General features: G+C 41.0%; 2 protein-coding genes across 3 annotated transcripts in view; both read left to right on the forward strand.

Moving 5' to 3' along the window:
• The window catches only part of LOC110460362 (39S ribosomal protein L21, mitochondrial-like), a 16,744-nt gene extending 15,269 nt beyond the window's left edge, over positions 1–1,475 (forward strand). For both annotated transcript variants that reach the window (XM_021513230.1, XM_021513231.1), the window contains one exon: positions 329–1,475. In XM_021513230.1, coding sequence (XP_021368905.1) covers positions 329–396 — 68 coding nt within the window. In that variant the 3' untranslated portion in view covers positions 397–1,475. The remainder of the gene's footprint in view (positions 1–328) is intronic.
• Positions 1,476–12,232: 10,757 nt separating this feature from the next.
• On the forward strand, positions 12,233–14,316 carry LOC110460351. The gene is made up of 3 exons (XM_021513216.1): positions 12,233–12,707; positions 12,994–13,049; positions 13,832–14,316. Exons 1-3 carry the CDS (start codon positions 12,504–12,506, stop codon positions 13,980–13,982), a joined length of 411 nt encoding a protein of 136 aa, XP_021368891.1. The 5' UTR covers positions 12,233–12,503; the 3' UTR covers positions 13,983–14,316.
• Positions 14,317–15,149: the final 833 nt, after the last annotated feature.

Raw genomic sequence — 15,149 nt, forward strand, 5'->3', positions numbered from 1 at the left:
ATATATTTTATCCATTTTCAGCAGAAAATTGCTCAAACTTAGTCAGAATCATCTTGGGTAAATGAGAGTATTACTTTGTAAAATTAGGATTCCTGCCCCATCCCCAGGGGCTAGGGCGGGGCCCCAAAGGGAACATTTACCAATATTTTCAAATTCTTATCCATTGATGACATGACAAGTATTGTATTTCACTTAGTTTACATGCAGATTTCCACATCACATCTTAACAATAAAATAAAGCTACCAGTACCTATGATATAACTCTGGTGACCGCTAAGGCCCTTGGGCCTCTTGTTGTATGACTACTCAGATGTTTCTCTATTGACAGTGAACAGGAACCAACAGACAGTGCTGCTAATAAACAGTATAGATGTGAACAGAAACATGGATTTATAGTACTCCGTCAGAGCTTTCAAATGTGTACCTACCTGGAATAGTACATCACCCGTGATTATTCCACATCAACAGTCTGGGACTACAGTGACGTGATCAGCATTTTAGTTATTTGTGATTTCAACAAGGACTAGTTGAGAATGAGCTACCAAGTGTGTTATAACATAATTGTGTATTCCGAGATTTATATTGGAAAAATGAGCATCAGTACAGTTGTTTTGTAATTCATTTGTTTGTGTTCATTGAACGCTTGAAGAAAGTCTAGGAGGGTCAAGTGATGGTACTTTGTGTATCATAAAATTGTCATTAGATTCCTGTAATACTTGATGGTCAAACTGTATGACATCGATACTTTATTGTACAATTGTATGACATTGATACTTTATCGTACAATTGTGTGACATTGATACTTCATCGTACAATTGTGTGACATTGATACTTCATCGTACAATTGTATGACATTGATACTTTATTGTACAATTGTATGACATCGATACTTTATTGTACAATTGTATGACATCGATACCTTATCGTAACAATTGTATAACATTGATACTTTATCGTACAATTGTGTGACATTGATTCTTCATCGTACAATTGTATGACATTGATACTTTATTGTACAATTGTATGACATTGATACTTTATGGTACAATTGTCTGACATTGATACTTCATCGTACAATTGTATGACATTGATACTTCATCGTACAATTGTCTGACATTGATACATTATCGTACAATTGTATGACATCGATACTTTTTTGTACAATTGTATGACATTGATACTTTATTGTACAATTGTCTGACATTGATACTTTATTGTACAATTGTCTGACATTGATACTTTATCGTACAATTGTCTGACATTGATACATTATCGTACAATTGTATGACATCGATACTTTTTTGTACAATTGTATGACATTGATACTTTATGGTACAATTGTATGACATTGATACTTTATTGTACAATTGTATATTATTGGTACCATACTTGAATGTAAGTATGACATTTAATTTATGAAGTTGTCACTTCATGCTTGTGTAAAAAGAACCATTAAACTTTGTATGTTAAACTTTGATTGTGTTTTGTTATATAAACTGGTTTCTATATATAAATATTTGATGTATCTATAATTAAATGTTGATGTATATATGAATATGTTACTAAAACTAAATAAAACTCTTTCCAAGGAGTTGTTCTTATACTTGGACAAGCCTCCTCAGGGAAACTCTTACCAGGGAGTGGTTCTTGTACTTAGACAAGCCTCCTCCGGGAAACTCCTACCAAGAAGTGGTTCTTATACTGAGACAAGCCTCCTCCGGGAAACTCCTACCAAGGAGTGGTTCTTATACTTAGACAAGCCTCCTCAGGGAAACTCTTACCAAGGAGTAGTTCTTATACTTAGACAAGCCTCCTCAGGGAACTCTTACCAAGGAGTGGTTCTTATACTTGGACAAGCCTCCTCAGGGAAACTCTTACCAGGGAGTGGTTCTTGTACTTAGACAAGCCTCCTCCGGGAAACTCCTACCAAGGAGTGGTTCTTATACTGAGACAAGCCTCCTCCGGGAAACTCCTGCCAAGGAGTGGTTCTTATACTTAGACAAGCTTCCTCAGGGAAACTCTTACCAAGGAGTGGATCTTATACTTAGACAAGCCTCCTCAGGGAAACTCTTCCCAAGGAGTGGTTCTTATACTTAGACAAGCCTCCTCAGGGAAACTCTTCCCAAGGAGTGGTTCTTATACTTAGACAAGCTTCCTCAGGGAAACTCTTACCAAGGAGTGGTTCTTATACTTGGACAAGCCTCCTCAGGGAAACTCTTACCAGGGAGTGGTTCTTGTACTTAGACAAGCCTCCTCCGGGAAACTCCTACCAAGAAGTGGTTCTTATCCTGAGACAAGCCTCCTCCGGGAAACTCCTACCAAGGAGTGGTTCTTATACTTAGACAAGCCTCCTGAGGGAAACTCTTACCAAGGAGTGGTTCTTGTACTTAGACAAGCCTCCTCCGGGAAACTCCTACCAAGAAGTGGTTCTTATCCTGAGACAAGCCTCCTCCGGGAAACTCCTGCCAAGGAGTGGTTCTTATACTTAGACAAGCTTCCTCAGGGAAACTCTTACCAAGGAGTGGTCCTTATACTGAGACAAGTCTCCTCAGGGAAACTCTTACCAATGAGTGGTTCTTATACTCCTCAGGGAAACTCTTACCAAGGAGTGGTTCTTGTACTTAGACAAGCCTCCTCCGGGAAACTCCTACCAAGGAGTGGTTCTTATACTTAGACAAGCCTCCTTAGGGAAACCCTTACCAAGGAGTGGTTCTTATACTTAGACAAGCCTCCTGAGGGAAACTCTTACCAAGGAGTGGTTCTTATACTTGGACAAGCCTCCTCAGGGAAACCCTTACCAAGGAGTGGTTCTTTTACTTAGACAAGCCTCCTCAGGGAAACTCTTACCAAGGAGTAGTTCTTATACTTAGACAAGCCTCCTCAGGGAACTCTTACCAAGGAGTGGTTCTTATACTTGGACAAGCCTCCTCAGGGAAACTCTTACCAGGGAGTGGTTCTTGTACTTAGACAAGCCTCCTCCGGGAAACTCCTACCAAGAAGTGGTTCTTATCCTGAGACAAGCCTCCTCCGGGAAACTCCTACCAAGAAGTGGTTCTTATCCTGAGACAAGCCTCCTCCGGGAAACTCCTACCGAGAAGTGGTTCTTATACTGAGACAAGCCTCCTCCGGGAAACTCCTGCCAAGGAGTGGTTCTTATACTTAGACAAGCCTCCTTAGGGAAACCCTTACCAAGGAGTGGTTCTTTTACTTAGACAAGCCTCCTCAGGGAAACTCTTCCCAAGGAGTGGTTCTTATACTTAGACAAGCTTCCTCAGGGAAACTCTTACCAAGGAGTGGTTTTTATACTTAGACAAGCCTCCTCAGGGAAACCCTTACCAAGGAGTGGTTCTTATACTGAGACAAGCCTCCTCAGTGAGCCATTCTAATGGTAATGATAAAATCATCAATATTGTCAAACACTTTTGAAAAGAAAACATTTGATTTTAAAGCAATAAATTTATCAAAGTTAACTTGAATTGAAATTGAAGATAAAGTCATGAAAAAGAACTAAAATATACTCCCTCACACAAAGCTGACGAAAGAGAAATAAAGCAGTCGATGACTACGACTATCGGATTTGATTTCACAATAAATAGGGAGCAGTACTAGTGAAGATGAAAGGATATTTAAGCAATCATTGCAAAAAGAACTCAATAAAACGATTATTGCAAATACTTCTCCATTTTGGGCTCAGTCTCTGTAGTTTCAAGGATGCTTCATAGTAAGTCGGATGGTGATCCATGAGTTTGTATATACACAAGCCAGAAACTCGATAACGTCATGAACACTAGTCTGCAAGGGAGATAACTCATTCGAACATCAGTCGAAAACTTGATGACATCATGAAAACTAGACCCCTGCTAGATAACATACTCTTTGATAAGCCAAAAACTTGATGACGTAATGGAAACTTGTCCGCAAGGGAGATTAATAGAATCTTCCCTTACCTTGAGGGTGTGACAGAGACATCTCCTACTTGAGTGGTGATGTTTTTTGGTTGTCTAACCCGATGGTAAGACCACCAAAAAAAATACACCGAGGGTTGGAGATGTGTCTGTTACACCCTCAAGGTAGGGGATGATTATTTTTCCCATACTTTTATTTCAGTCACAACTCCACTGACAATAGTCTGCCATGTTTATAAACAAAAACACATGTGGGGTATGAATATCGTAATTCACTTTTGATGACGTCACAATTATCGGTGACACATTTTAATGACGTCACAATTGAACACGTGCTAATTTATAATCGGCACGAGGCTATATCCCTTCAGGGGGTGACAAGCTGATTTTTTCCGGGTAAAACGGGAGACACACCTAGAAAGGATGGGAGAAAACCCAATGTCACAAGCCAAAAACTTGATGACGACCTTAAAGCGCTGAACAACCGGTAACGGGTTTGTCCGTTTAAAAATGTAACAATTTCGGGTATTAATCCTGGCGAACATGCAAATGTTTATGCAGGCCTTGCAAGACTTTGTCATGGCTCGCCTGAATTCAGCTTCATATTACTAGGTCTGACCTTATTTAATAAACGAACAACTGTGGTCCGACCGGTTTAACTGTTCCACTTTTTGCAATTGTATATGGCGGACAGTATGACTATATTCCTTACTGCAGATGATATTCTCTTTGATGATCAAAGACGTATATACTACTAGCTTTAATGTATGCCCTGTCAAATTCATACATGAACTCTCACATATAACAATTACGTGTAAACACACTACTTAGTCCTCATCGCACCATGTGCGTCATTAAATTACCCATGGGTGTTTTATATACATCTATTTCAGCATTCAGATGGACTTCTATTATCTTATAAAATAATTGTTGCGGTCCGTAAGTAAAAAAATCTCCCCAATACTCATTACTTTATGCAATTATAAAACAAAATATATAACTGTGTATCAATCAAACGCCTAAAAGGACAATAACGCCTATATGCGAGATTGCAGCCAAAGTCTCGTGACGGATCTCTGAGAACAATAGGCTCTAACCGTGTGTTTGTGAGTTGCCAAGTCTGGCTTTATATTTCTCTGGCCCATGTTTCCCTTTATTATACTGCTCTATCAACAAGTCTGTCGAATCTCATTATAAGCTTGATGAGGTATTCAATTACCACATCTCCCTAAAATGTATCTGAAGACACGAAGACAGAGAGCTAAAAGTAGTTCAACGTTATTATTGGAACATTCTCACTGAAACCAAACGTAAAAATCACATTTGTGACCATCTTTCGTTGCCCTCTAACAAGTCATCGGTCATGTTCTGTTCTGTTCTGTTGCAGACTTCCCTCCTTGGATACGAGAACCTCCGTTATACTGGAGTAAAAACAAGGGTATTGGGTCTCTTCACCATAAAACCATTTACAGGTATATACAATGCTTGGTAAGAATAAAGTTCATGATAAACTAGGTGTGTGTGGGGGGGGGGGGGGACACCTGGTGGCTCCACGGGCAGGAGCAACCACTATTCTAGATCTACTGTGCAACAGCTTGATTGTTCAGTTTCTCACAACTCACTACATGTAGTCGATTACATAGTCTACGTGTTAGGATGTTAGGAGTTGAAGGCGGTTTATAGGGACAGATACATCCAAAGCAGAAAGCAGAGTATCACACAAAAGGCAACAGCTGCGTAATAGGAGTCTTAATAGATGTTGATAAATAGTGCAGGCTGGGATAAAATCTTGCAGATTTGAACAAATATCTGCTACTAATGGGGAACGCACACTCTGTAGTAGCCCGAATTTCCTCTGGCCCTAACACCGGACTTAGACGTTTTGACTTATAGATGTCTGGTGTGGGGCCAGAGCGCACTGCTATATGAAATATGTCCAATAAGCTGTCCACGTGTATGTTGTAAGATTCCGTGCTGACCACTGGCTCCTCCCTGCCTGACGCCCTGTTGTACAGTGAATGGTTTGGAAACACTGTTGTTCCAGGAAACAAGGGTAGTAGCATCAACGCTTTAGTCATTCGGCAATGTCCAAAGTACTCCGGTTACACCCCGTAAAAAGGTTTTCTTGAGAGTATGTCATGACAAACATCAAATGCAGTTTTGGCGTCTAGGAAAGTAATGTATATTGGTTTGTTATAGTGCTTGGTTCACAAGATGGCCTCTTGCAGGATAAGAGCACAGTTCATTGGGGACACATGTGCCGTAAAGCCCCGTTGTAGTGGATTCTTGTCGAATCTGTAATAATGCTCAAAATGCACTCGATGACGTTTGAAATGGCGAGCATCACAGTTGTTTCTCTCCCTTTCTTCTTGTATATAGGTGTTAGTTTTCAAAACTTTAATGATTCCGAGGATGCTGCCGAAAGTTAGAAGGTCCAGAAGCTCATCACCCCATAGATAAATGCTCCACTGCAACGTTGTATACATCATGTGTTTTACCGTTATTGAGGGTGTGAACAGCTTTACGTACCATCTCCCTGTCAACAGCAACTGAATCATCCAGCTTACAGTAATTAAACATATTTTGAATATGCAACAGGTCTTACTTAGCCTGTGTATGGTGTTCGTTATCAAAGGCGTCTGTAGTTGATGGCGTGGCTATGTACTGTCCTGTACTTGGAGTTGGTTTATAGCTGTAACTGTACTACCTCGTTGTTTACTAACAGGTTTGTGGAAGAGAGACATGTCATGTGATCGAGCCTCCATGATGTTAGATTTTATACGGTCTCTTTTCTTGGCCTCGTGAGTACGTATGTTTCGGCGAAGGTCCAATTTGCTTTTTCTTGTTAACTACCACTGGGTGATCTTGCTGTCTCGGTTTCCCGGCTTGTTTCCATGCGCGTAGACAGACCTTATATATATATATATTGTCTTTCTGCAGATATTATCTCTGCAGTACGTGTTCGTTTATTTAATTTTCGTACAGGTTTCCTTACAGTCGCTGCAATATTTATGGCCTTGCCTATGCTCTCAGTTAGTCTGACAGTGACTGACTCCAATTTAGCTGTAGCCTAACATGCGGTCTGTAGATTATCTATATTGATAGCATTACTGACTAAAACTCTATATAGGTCGGTGTCTACCTTATCCAAGTTGATCTTAGATGGATTTTCCGATGTCTGACGTATTTTTTCATATGTTCGCGATATGTCCAGACACAGACATGTTAGCAATGGCGTCTTCACCGACTGCTTTACCTCAGAAGAAGGTATAGAAGGTGTGTACCCAGTGTAGTTACATCATGCTACTTGATTGCGTTTGGTGTACAACAATGCACTCTTGTGAACACGGTGTGGCGAACAAACCCGTCCTTAGATAACGTACTCTTAAGTCGGAAGCTGGATAACGTCGTTAAACTAGCCCATAAGCCGAAAACCCGAGGACGTCATTAAACTAGCCCACCTGCAAGATAACGTTAAATAACATAAACCGAAATCCCGATGACGTCATAAATTAACCCAACTGCAAGATAGCATTAACTAACATAGCCGAACACTAGTCCACAAGGGAGATAATTAGAATCTCACATGGGTGTGGTCCATGGACAGGGAAATCGCAACCCGAGGTAGCAGTGTACAGTAGAGGGTTGTGGCCATGGGTGTGGTCCATGGACAGGGAAATCGCAACCCGAGGGTCATTTGTATTTGCGCTGAGAGAACGGCGTAGTATTGTCTATCGATGTGACAAAGGTGTGACGACTCTGTCCCTTCACGCATCTCCTCGTCGCCTCCCCATTATACCATCCCAAAACGATACATACATCAGGCCTTCCTACCTCCTCTAATTCACTTTGATATGCTTTATAATAATAATTAAGATTGTGTCAAGCTTATCTCCTACAAAACGATCATTGTGAAATTGTTAATTATTTAATGCAATCAAATGTATCCGTGAAAAACACCATACATCAATACACCTTTGGAATAACATTTATAAACAGAAAGATATTGGTCATGAAAATAATAAACAGTTGTGAGGTATTACTATATGTAAGCGTTTCTATAATACTAACTAGACATCTCAAAGAGCGCAAACGGGCCTACGGGCATTGCATGTGACGTCACCAGGACAAAAATCGCCAGCGGAGCGGAAGATACCGATTCTTAATAAAGCAACATTACAAGCTCGACAAAAATTGACCGGTGGCTTAGACACATTATTTTGGAGAAGGCAATTTCAGAGCGAGGGAGGCCCGTCAGAGAAGATGAATGCAAACGGGCTGCTAATAGATAGCTATAATTATCTCAGAGATGGAACTGGAAATTGAATGTAATGCTGATCACTGGTCCGCAAAATGATAAGAAATGATTTCGGTATATAATCGGTGTATCACGTACTTCTATTTCAAACCCAGCTGTCCTTTCCTACGACATTCAAGGTAAGTGTGATTTCCGTTGCTTTGTTTGACTGTACTTCAGTGCATCAGATACACATTAACAGTATCGTCTTGTATGCATTTATAATGTTGCGTTGGATCTGTAATAGTTTTTACGGTTATATTTTAAAATGTCGGCAAATCAAAGATAGGAGTGTTTAAAACAACACTTCGGTTTGTCTATATTATCGGTCCGATCGGAAACGCAAACACAAAATATCCGAAGAAGGAAACACTAGCTATCTAATAAATTTAGTACGTCGATACAGAAACACATCTACAATCTTTGGAGGGAGTTTGGCAATGTTACAGACACAAGGGCGCATCCATAATGAGGGAGTTTGGCAATGTTACAGACACACGGGCTCATCCATATGGAGGGAGTTTGGCAATGTTACAGACACAAGGGCTCATCCATATGGAGGGAGTTTGGCAATGTTACAGACACACGGGCTCATCCATATGGAGGGAGTTTGGCAATGTTACAGACACAAGGGCTCATCCGTATGGAGGGAGTTTGGCAATGTTACAGACACACGGGCTCATCCGTAAACACGATTAGAGGTGGTTCTGTTGTATTACTCTTTGGTCAGTAGTGTAGCGAATACAATCTTCAGACTTATTTGTTGGAGAGCATGTTAAAGATCATAAACTTTGAAATCTTTATATCACTTACAGTAGCTTGTTTAGGAATTACTGAAAATGAAATAAGTATAAATCAAAGGCAACTACCAGCGTAACAATTAAACAGGTGTAAGAAGATACATAATGAAAACGAAAATCAAATCAGACGTTCTTTACCAAGCTCACAAAAATAACTTAATTCTCAAATTCTCAGAAGTTAGATACGGCTGCCTGTGATGTTTGCTTAAGTTGAATATTTCATAAAGATCCTTAATTCGCTATGTCATTATCTGGACCACATATAGTTTATGTGAATCATTTAAACAGCCGAAATATTACACTGTGATCGAAGGAATGTTGATTTGGTAAAAAGCTTGCTTAAAACCAATCTAAAACTTGTAAGACGTGGCGTGTCAGTAATTACTCTGGTACATGTGTGTTGCGTGATAATCTGACCAAACTATGAGAATCGTGTAACGACGGCTTAACATTTCTGATAGATCAGAACTACACCATGCTTTCAATCTTTATAATTACGTTAAATACATGTAACAATTATATCTATCTTCTTGGCGTGGCTGTTTTATTAAACGGGGGAACACACGTTTTTGTAGGAACCAGGTCGTGATTTCCATGGTAACCATTTCCGTAAGGCGACAAACTATTTTAGTTGTTTACATTTTTATTGGATAAGATCCATTTGATAGTGCTGTAAACATAGTAGTACAGAATAGGTAGGAAACGTAACATCGTTATTGAATATTAGAGGGTTTCTAACTCGCTGTACATGATAATATGATGGCCATGAAGCACAGTCTGTAAAGATTGAAGATTTCTATAAGAAACAAAAATCACAATTGTGTTCAGTTCAAGTGTAACCCTTTTTACCAAATGTTTTCTTCTAAAGAACCTCTGAAGAGGTTAAAGGCCAAGAGAAGATGCCACTGCTTTTGTAATATTTAGCTTATATTTGAATCCAGTGTTGACCAAAAGCGTGTTTGATGTCTCAGATGTCATTTTACTCAACTTAAGTTATACACGATCGATATATCCTTCATACGTTTAACTGTTATTTATCATAACATAACATATTGGAAGCGACTTCCCCTTATTTATTTTTAAAATTGATGCAGTTACAAGCAAGATAAACTTCCGGTTTTGTACAGTAAAATTGAATTTGATTATTTTGCAGTCATGCGGCGCGTGACGTCGTTCTGCGTGTTGGTCGCATCGATATTGATTCTCATACAGGGAGCTCGCTCAGAACATGCGTTTCGTCAGAACGACCGGCCACCAAACGCTCTAGAACGAGATGCTGATAAGTACAACAGACCGCAAATTCCATCGAAACTGCCGATAAACCAACAAGACCAGACTGACGCGTGTCCTGTAACGGAGGAAGCTTTGGTAGAATCAGTGCAAACAACAGAGAAAGGCATTGATTCAGCGACAGTACTTCCGCCCTGTACCAAGCGCGTTGTCACGCAGAATCCTTCGATAAGCTATAGGCGGAGGGATACTTCTACTGCTGCAAGGAGACATAGGCGGAGGGATACTTCTACTGCTGCAAGGAGACATAGGCGGAAGGATACAGATACCAGGGATGTTGTCAGGCAAACTGCATCTAGGAGCCATAGGCGGAGAGATCTGGTTGCAACTGACGTGGTCAGGCGAACAACTGCTCGGAGACATAGGCGGAAAGATACTAGGAACGTTGCCAGGCACACTGCTGCTAGGAGAGACAGGCAGATTGATCGAGGTACCAGGGACGTTGTAAGACATCGACTTGTGTTGAGACATAGGCAGAGTGGTAGATATAGTACACATTTGGGGAGAGAGGTAGAATCAAGACAAGTTAGACGGACACTCTCTCCGGAGTCTAGGCGCAACTTCCGCCGAATGGTTGACGTTAGTGTCAGGTCGAGGTCAACCACTCATAGGAACGATAAACGGGAACGGAACAGCAGATTCTCCAGGCGAGATTTCCGAAATACGCGCGGTGCAAGTTATACCAGACGAACAATTCGGGATTCTGGAGAAGACATCCGGGTATTGACATTGCCTTATCAGCACAATAGTAAAGTGAGCCTGTACCATACGGACAGTAGTTATACGACTGATCGGGACGATACACAAGCTGTAATGCACTTCACAGGAGCATCAACGAAAAGCAGGTCTTCGAGACATATTCGACGGGAAGTGCACCGTTCCCGAGGGGACAGACATTTAAGTATTAGAGAAGTATCCGACGCTAGTTTATCAACTGTGTCTCGTTTCCCGGTGAATGAACGGGGACATCGGATTGATGTTCGTCGTCGATTCCGACATAGTGATAGGCCAGTTAGTAGGAATACAAGACGTGATGTCACAAAAAGGTTTGAATCAATGCGTATTTCTGTACCTTATGCTTTTAATACCATTTCAGTAATTGATCAACTTACTATGCAAGCTAGGAAAGAACGCAATAAAAAATCAGATTCTTTTCATTCTGATAGGCGAGTCGCCCGCAGAGCGAGACTTACACGGGGATACAGGCGTATTTCCTCTAACGATGGTCTAGACGAGACAAGCAAAGTTGTTTTTCTTCGTGAATTTATTGACCATGTTGACAATAGAGACACTAACTTGGAAAATGTAGAAAAGTCATCGAATGATCGGCAGTATGAGATGATGCCATCAAAACAACACACCTCCCTGGACTTAGATGAGGTTACCACAGAGAAATCGGTAACTAAAGACAATAATGTAGTAGAGGTGAGAAATACGTACGGTAACCGCGTCATACTGCAAAGGCGGCGTCGTCAGGAAGGTCAGTACAGCAGGCGCCGCGTGGCTGAGAAACGGAGTGTTAGTCAAATTATAAATAAATATAGACGATCCAACGATGTACGTATTCGTCAAGGATCAAGACAAGTATACAATCAGCGGAACAGCCGTCGTGATAGTAGAAATGGTAGGTCTGCACTTAGGCACTTAACAAATGCGCAACACAGAGCTCGAAGACTTAAGCGCAGCTCCAATGACGATGCAACGCGCAGATCTGCGCTCAAGGATTTTACTGATAATCAGAATAACTTTTTAAGTGACGTCACGCGCGTCAATACCGAACGTAGATTTCGTTATAAACAAGCACGAAAGAGAGAACGCTCTACAAGACGAGTCCGTCGTCTCAGGGTAGCGCGTGCTGCCGAAGCTAAACATTCTGATGAAAGTAAGATTACAGATTACAGAACATTTACAGGACATAATCTCCGTCCTTCTGCCGGTAGACAACAAACACGTACTTCCAGATACTTCACGACAAACTACGGATTAGTACGCCGGTCACGGAGAAACTCTCGTATAGAAGGCCGAAGAAGTAGAGAGGTTCGGTCTCGCCGGGCACAGCAGCGAGTTGCGGACAGAAGGATATCAGAAAATGTCTTAAATTTACACTATATCCAAGGACATCAGAATTCATACTTAACCGAAAACAACTTTGGTTTGCCGTTGTTTGGTTTAGTTGAATCATCGAGGAAACCCGAAGCGGTGGTTGGAGGCATGGCTAGGTCGCGTCGGTCAAGACATTCGGAAAGACATAGAAAGTTACCGTTATATTCACCGAAGGCCTTGATAGTCACAACGAAGTCCCTCGACACGCAGCCTCCCAACATTGACGTAGGCCTACATGTTGACCAACCCCATGTCTCCCTATCCGAACAACACGTCTCTTCAAAACTGTCCGGAGCTGTTGATTACTGTCTGGTAAGTAACATCTAATGAGTCCAGTTCATGTTTATGGTATAAGAGAAATAACGCTTGTTGTTGAGTGGTATTATAAAGGTAATGCAATGTGATTGGTAGATGAGGATGACAAACAGGTGGCTGTATATGATGTATTCAAACATCGGGCACGTACTATTTAATAATGGCATTCTGAAAACGCAGACTTAGCCACAAGTAAGTTATTCTTTTTGTGCTTGCCAGGATATACTAATAATGTGAAGGGAAAATTTCAGATCTTTTGATTTTGTTTGTTGATTTTCCACAGAACTATCTCTTCTCGTGCGCCAATGCTTTCCAGAATAACCAGCACTCGGAACAGGGGTAAGAACAGTTATCTTTATCTTCATTGTTTTATCCATATAGCATAAACAAGTGTAACATGCCTCTTACCCACAATGAGAGACAGGGTACATAAAAATAAATGGTGTTTTTTTTTACAAAAACCGTCGTAACAGTAATATTAATACCCGTGGTATTAGTATCTGGTCAAAGTATGGTCCGGGGCACCCCCGCTAGGCCAAGGCTACGAAAGTAGGACGGTGTCATAATTGGTAGATTATTTATAGAATGAGCTTAGTGTGAACTAATCTCGACCTGGAATGTGATGATGTCGATCCATGTGCGACATGTGTGTGAAAGTGACGATTTGTTTCTAAAATATCAGTTTGAAGTGCGCTCCGGGCGCGGGTCGCATATTTCCCGCATATTATAGAGGACCGGAGTTCTGACGGTAATCGACGACAAACCGATATGAAAAAAGTCGATAAAACGTCAGAATAATTCGGACTAATTCCAAGGGTGCCGAGAACGTAAGTGAGCGTGACCCCTAGAATTTCGAGGATGGAAGAAATTGTGCATTAAGCAATGATCAACTTTGCGCACGTCATTTTTGAGCAGGCGCCATTGTTATACTGTATGGTGATTAGGCCACTCGCGTTCATATCGTTTCTGTATCTATAGTATAGGTGACAATGTGTTCGGCCCATTTTCTCTGCGCCAATCAAATTACGAGAAATATCTAAGGCATAAAAAACAAAATTAAATAATCGTTCATGACCTTTTGACTTTTGACTTTTTTCGTTTTTTGTTTTTGTTTTGTATAGAACATTTTCCGATGATACCAGCCAGGGAACGTACAGCTGTACCCGTGGGGTAATGCTGGGCGTGGTCGCTGTCCTGAGTACCCAAGTAGTTCAGGGAATGTCCGCCCCATCCCTGCCCCTGGGACGGATCAGACATGGCCTACTTGCCTAGCACCAAACATTTACGTCCAACTACTACCCATGACGTCATCTAAGGGTTACGTCCAAAGGCTTGATGAACTGAACGTTGTTCTGAACATAAATCCTCATTCATACGAAGTGAAAAAACCCGATGTAACATATCACAGCATCATCTGAACCGATAATGAGTTTAATTTTATTGAAATGTAGCTGGAATGGGGTTTTGAAGGCGTCGACAGGCGGCAGCATTTGTGTCTGACCTTGACCTACTATAGTTGACGTAATACACTGTGCTCATCTGTATATTGTGATTAAATGTGTGTAACCCTGTAACTGTTGTGACGGTAAGCTCGTCAATAAAAATACCAACAACTAATGTTGCTATCACTGTCTTGTATATCAACAGCTTATGTTACTAACGTTGTATTGTAAATCAGCCTAGGAATATCCAAGTTACAAGAGAATACTTTGGTTTGGTTTGTTTGTGTTTCATGTCTTATTTGCGGCTATGGTCATTTACGGACGTGCCAGGTTTTGGTGGTGGGGGAAAGCTGGAGACTCCGGAGAAAAACCACCGACCTACGGCCAGTACCTGGCGACTGCCCAACGTAGGTCTCGAACCCGCGACCCAGTGGTGGAAGGCTAGTGGTAGCAAGAGAAAAACGTGTTGACAAAAATGTCATTCCAACTCAAAACCTATGAAACATGTGTCGCTTTGAGACCTTTAGTTGATTAAGTGTGTTCACATAGCACATGGAATATAAGACATTCTAAAATAAAACAATACTTCAAATACGAACACATCCACAAGCCTAAAATAGGACAGACTACAGAACACGATGTGGTTCTAATGACCAACAACTACCCTATAATAATAAACTAGGTTAGATTTAACTAAATGTCAGTCCAATTTCCTGTGTTTCAATACTTTATTCACGAATTTTGCAGCAATAACCTTGTTTGCACCTCCAAATAATATATAACGACAGTTTCATAAAAATTCCGGAATACAATTATCTCTTGGTGTTTCCCTCTGTGCCCGTGCTACTCACTCATATGAGAAAGCTGTTTGGATGTGCTTGTCACACAAACCGGTTGTAATTGGCCAAACTCGAATTTCCCTCGCATGGTTATTGTCATATAACACGAAGTCGTGACGTCATCCGTTGTTCCTAGGGTACAAACAGTAATAAAATGT

Source organism: Mizuhopecten yessoensis, unplaced genomic scaffold (assembly GCF_002113885.1).
Source record: "Mizuhopecten yessoensis strain PY_sf001 unplaced genomic scaffold, ASM211388v2 scaffold10363, whole genome shotgun sequence".
Taxonomy (NCBI): domain Eukaryota; kingdom Metazoa; phylum Mollusca; class Bivalvia; order Pectinida; family Pectinidae; genus Mizuhopecten; species Mizuhopecten yessoensis.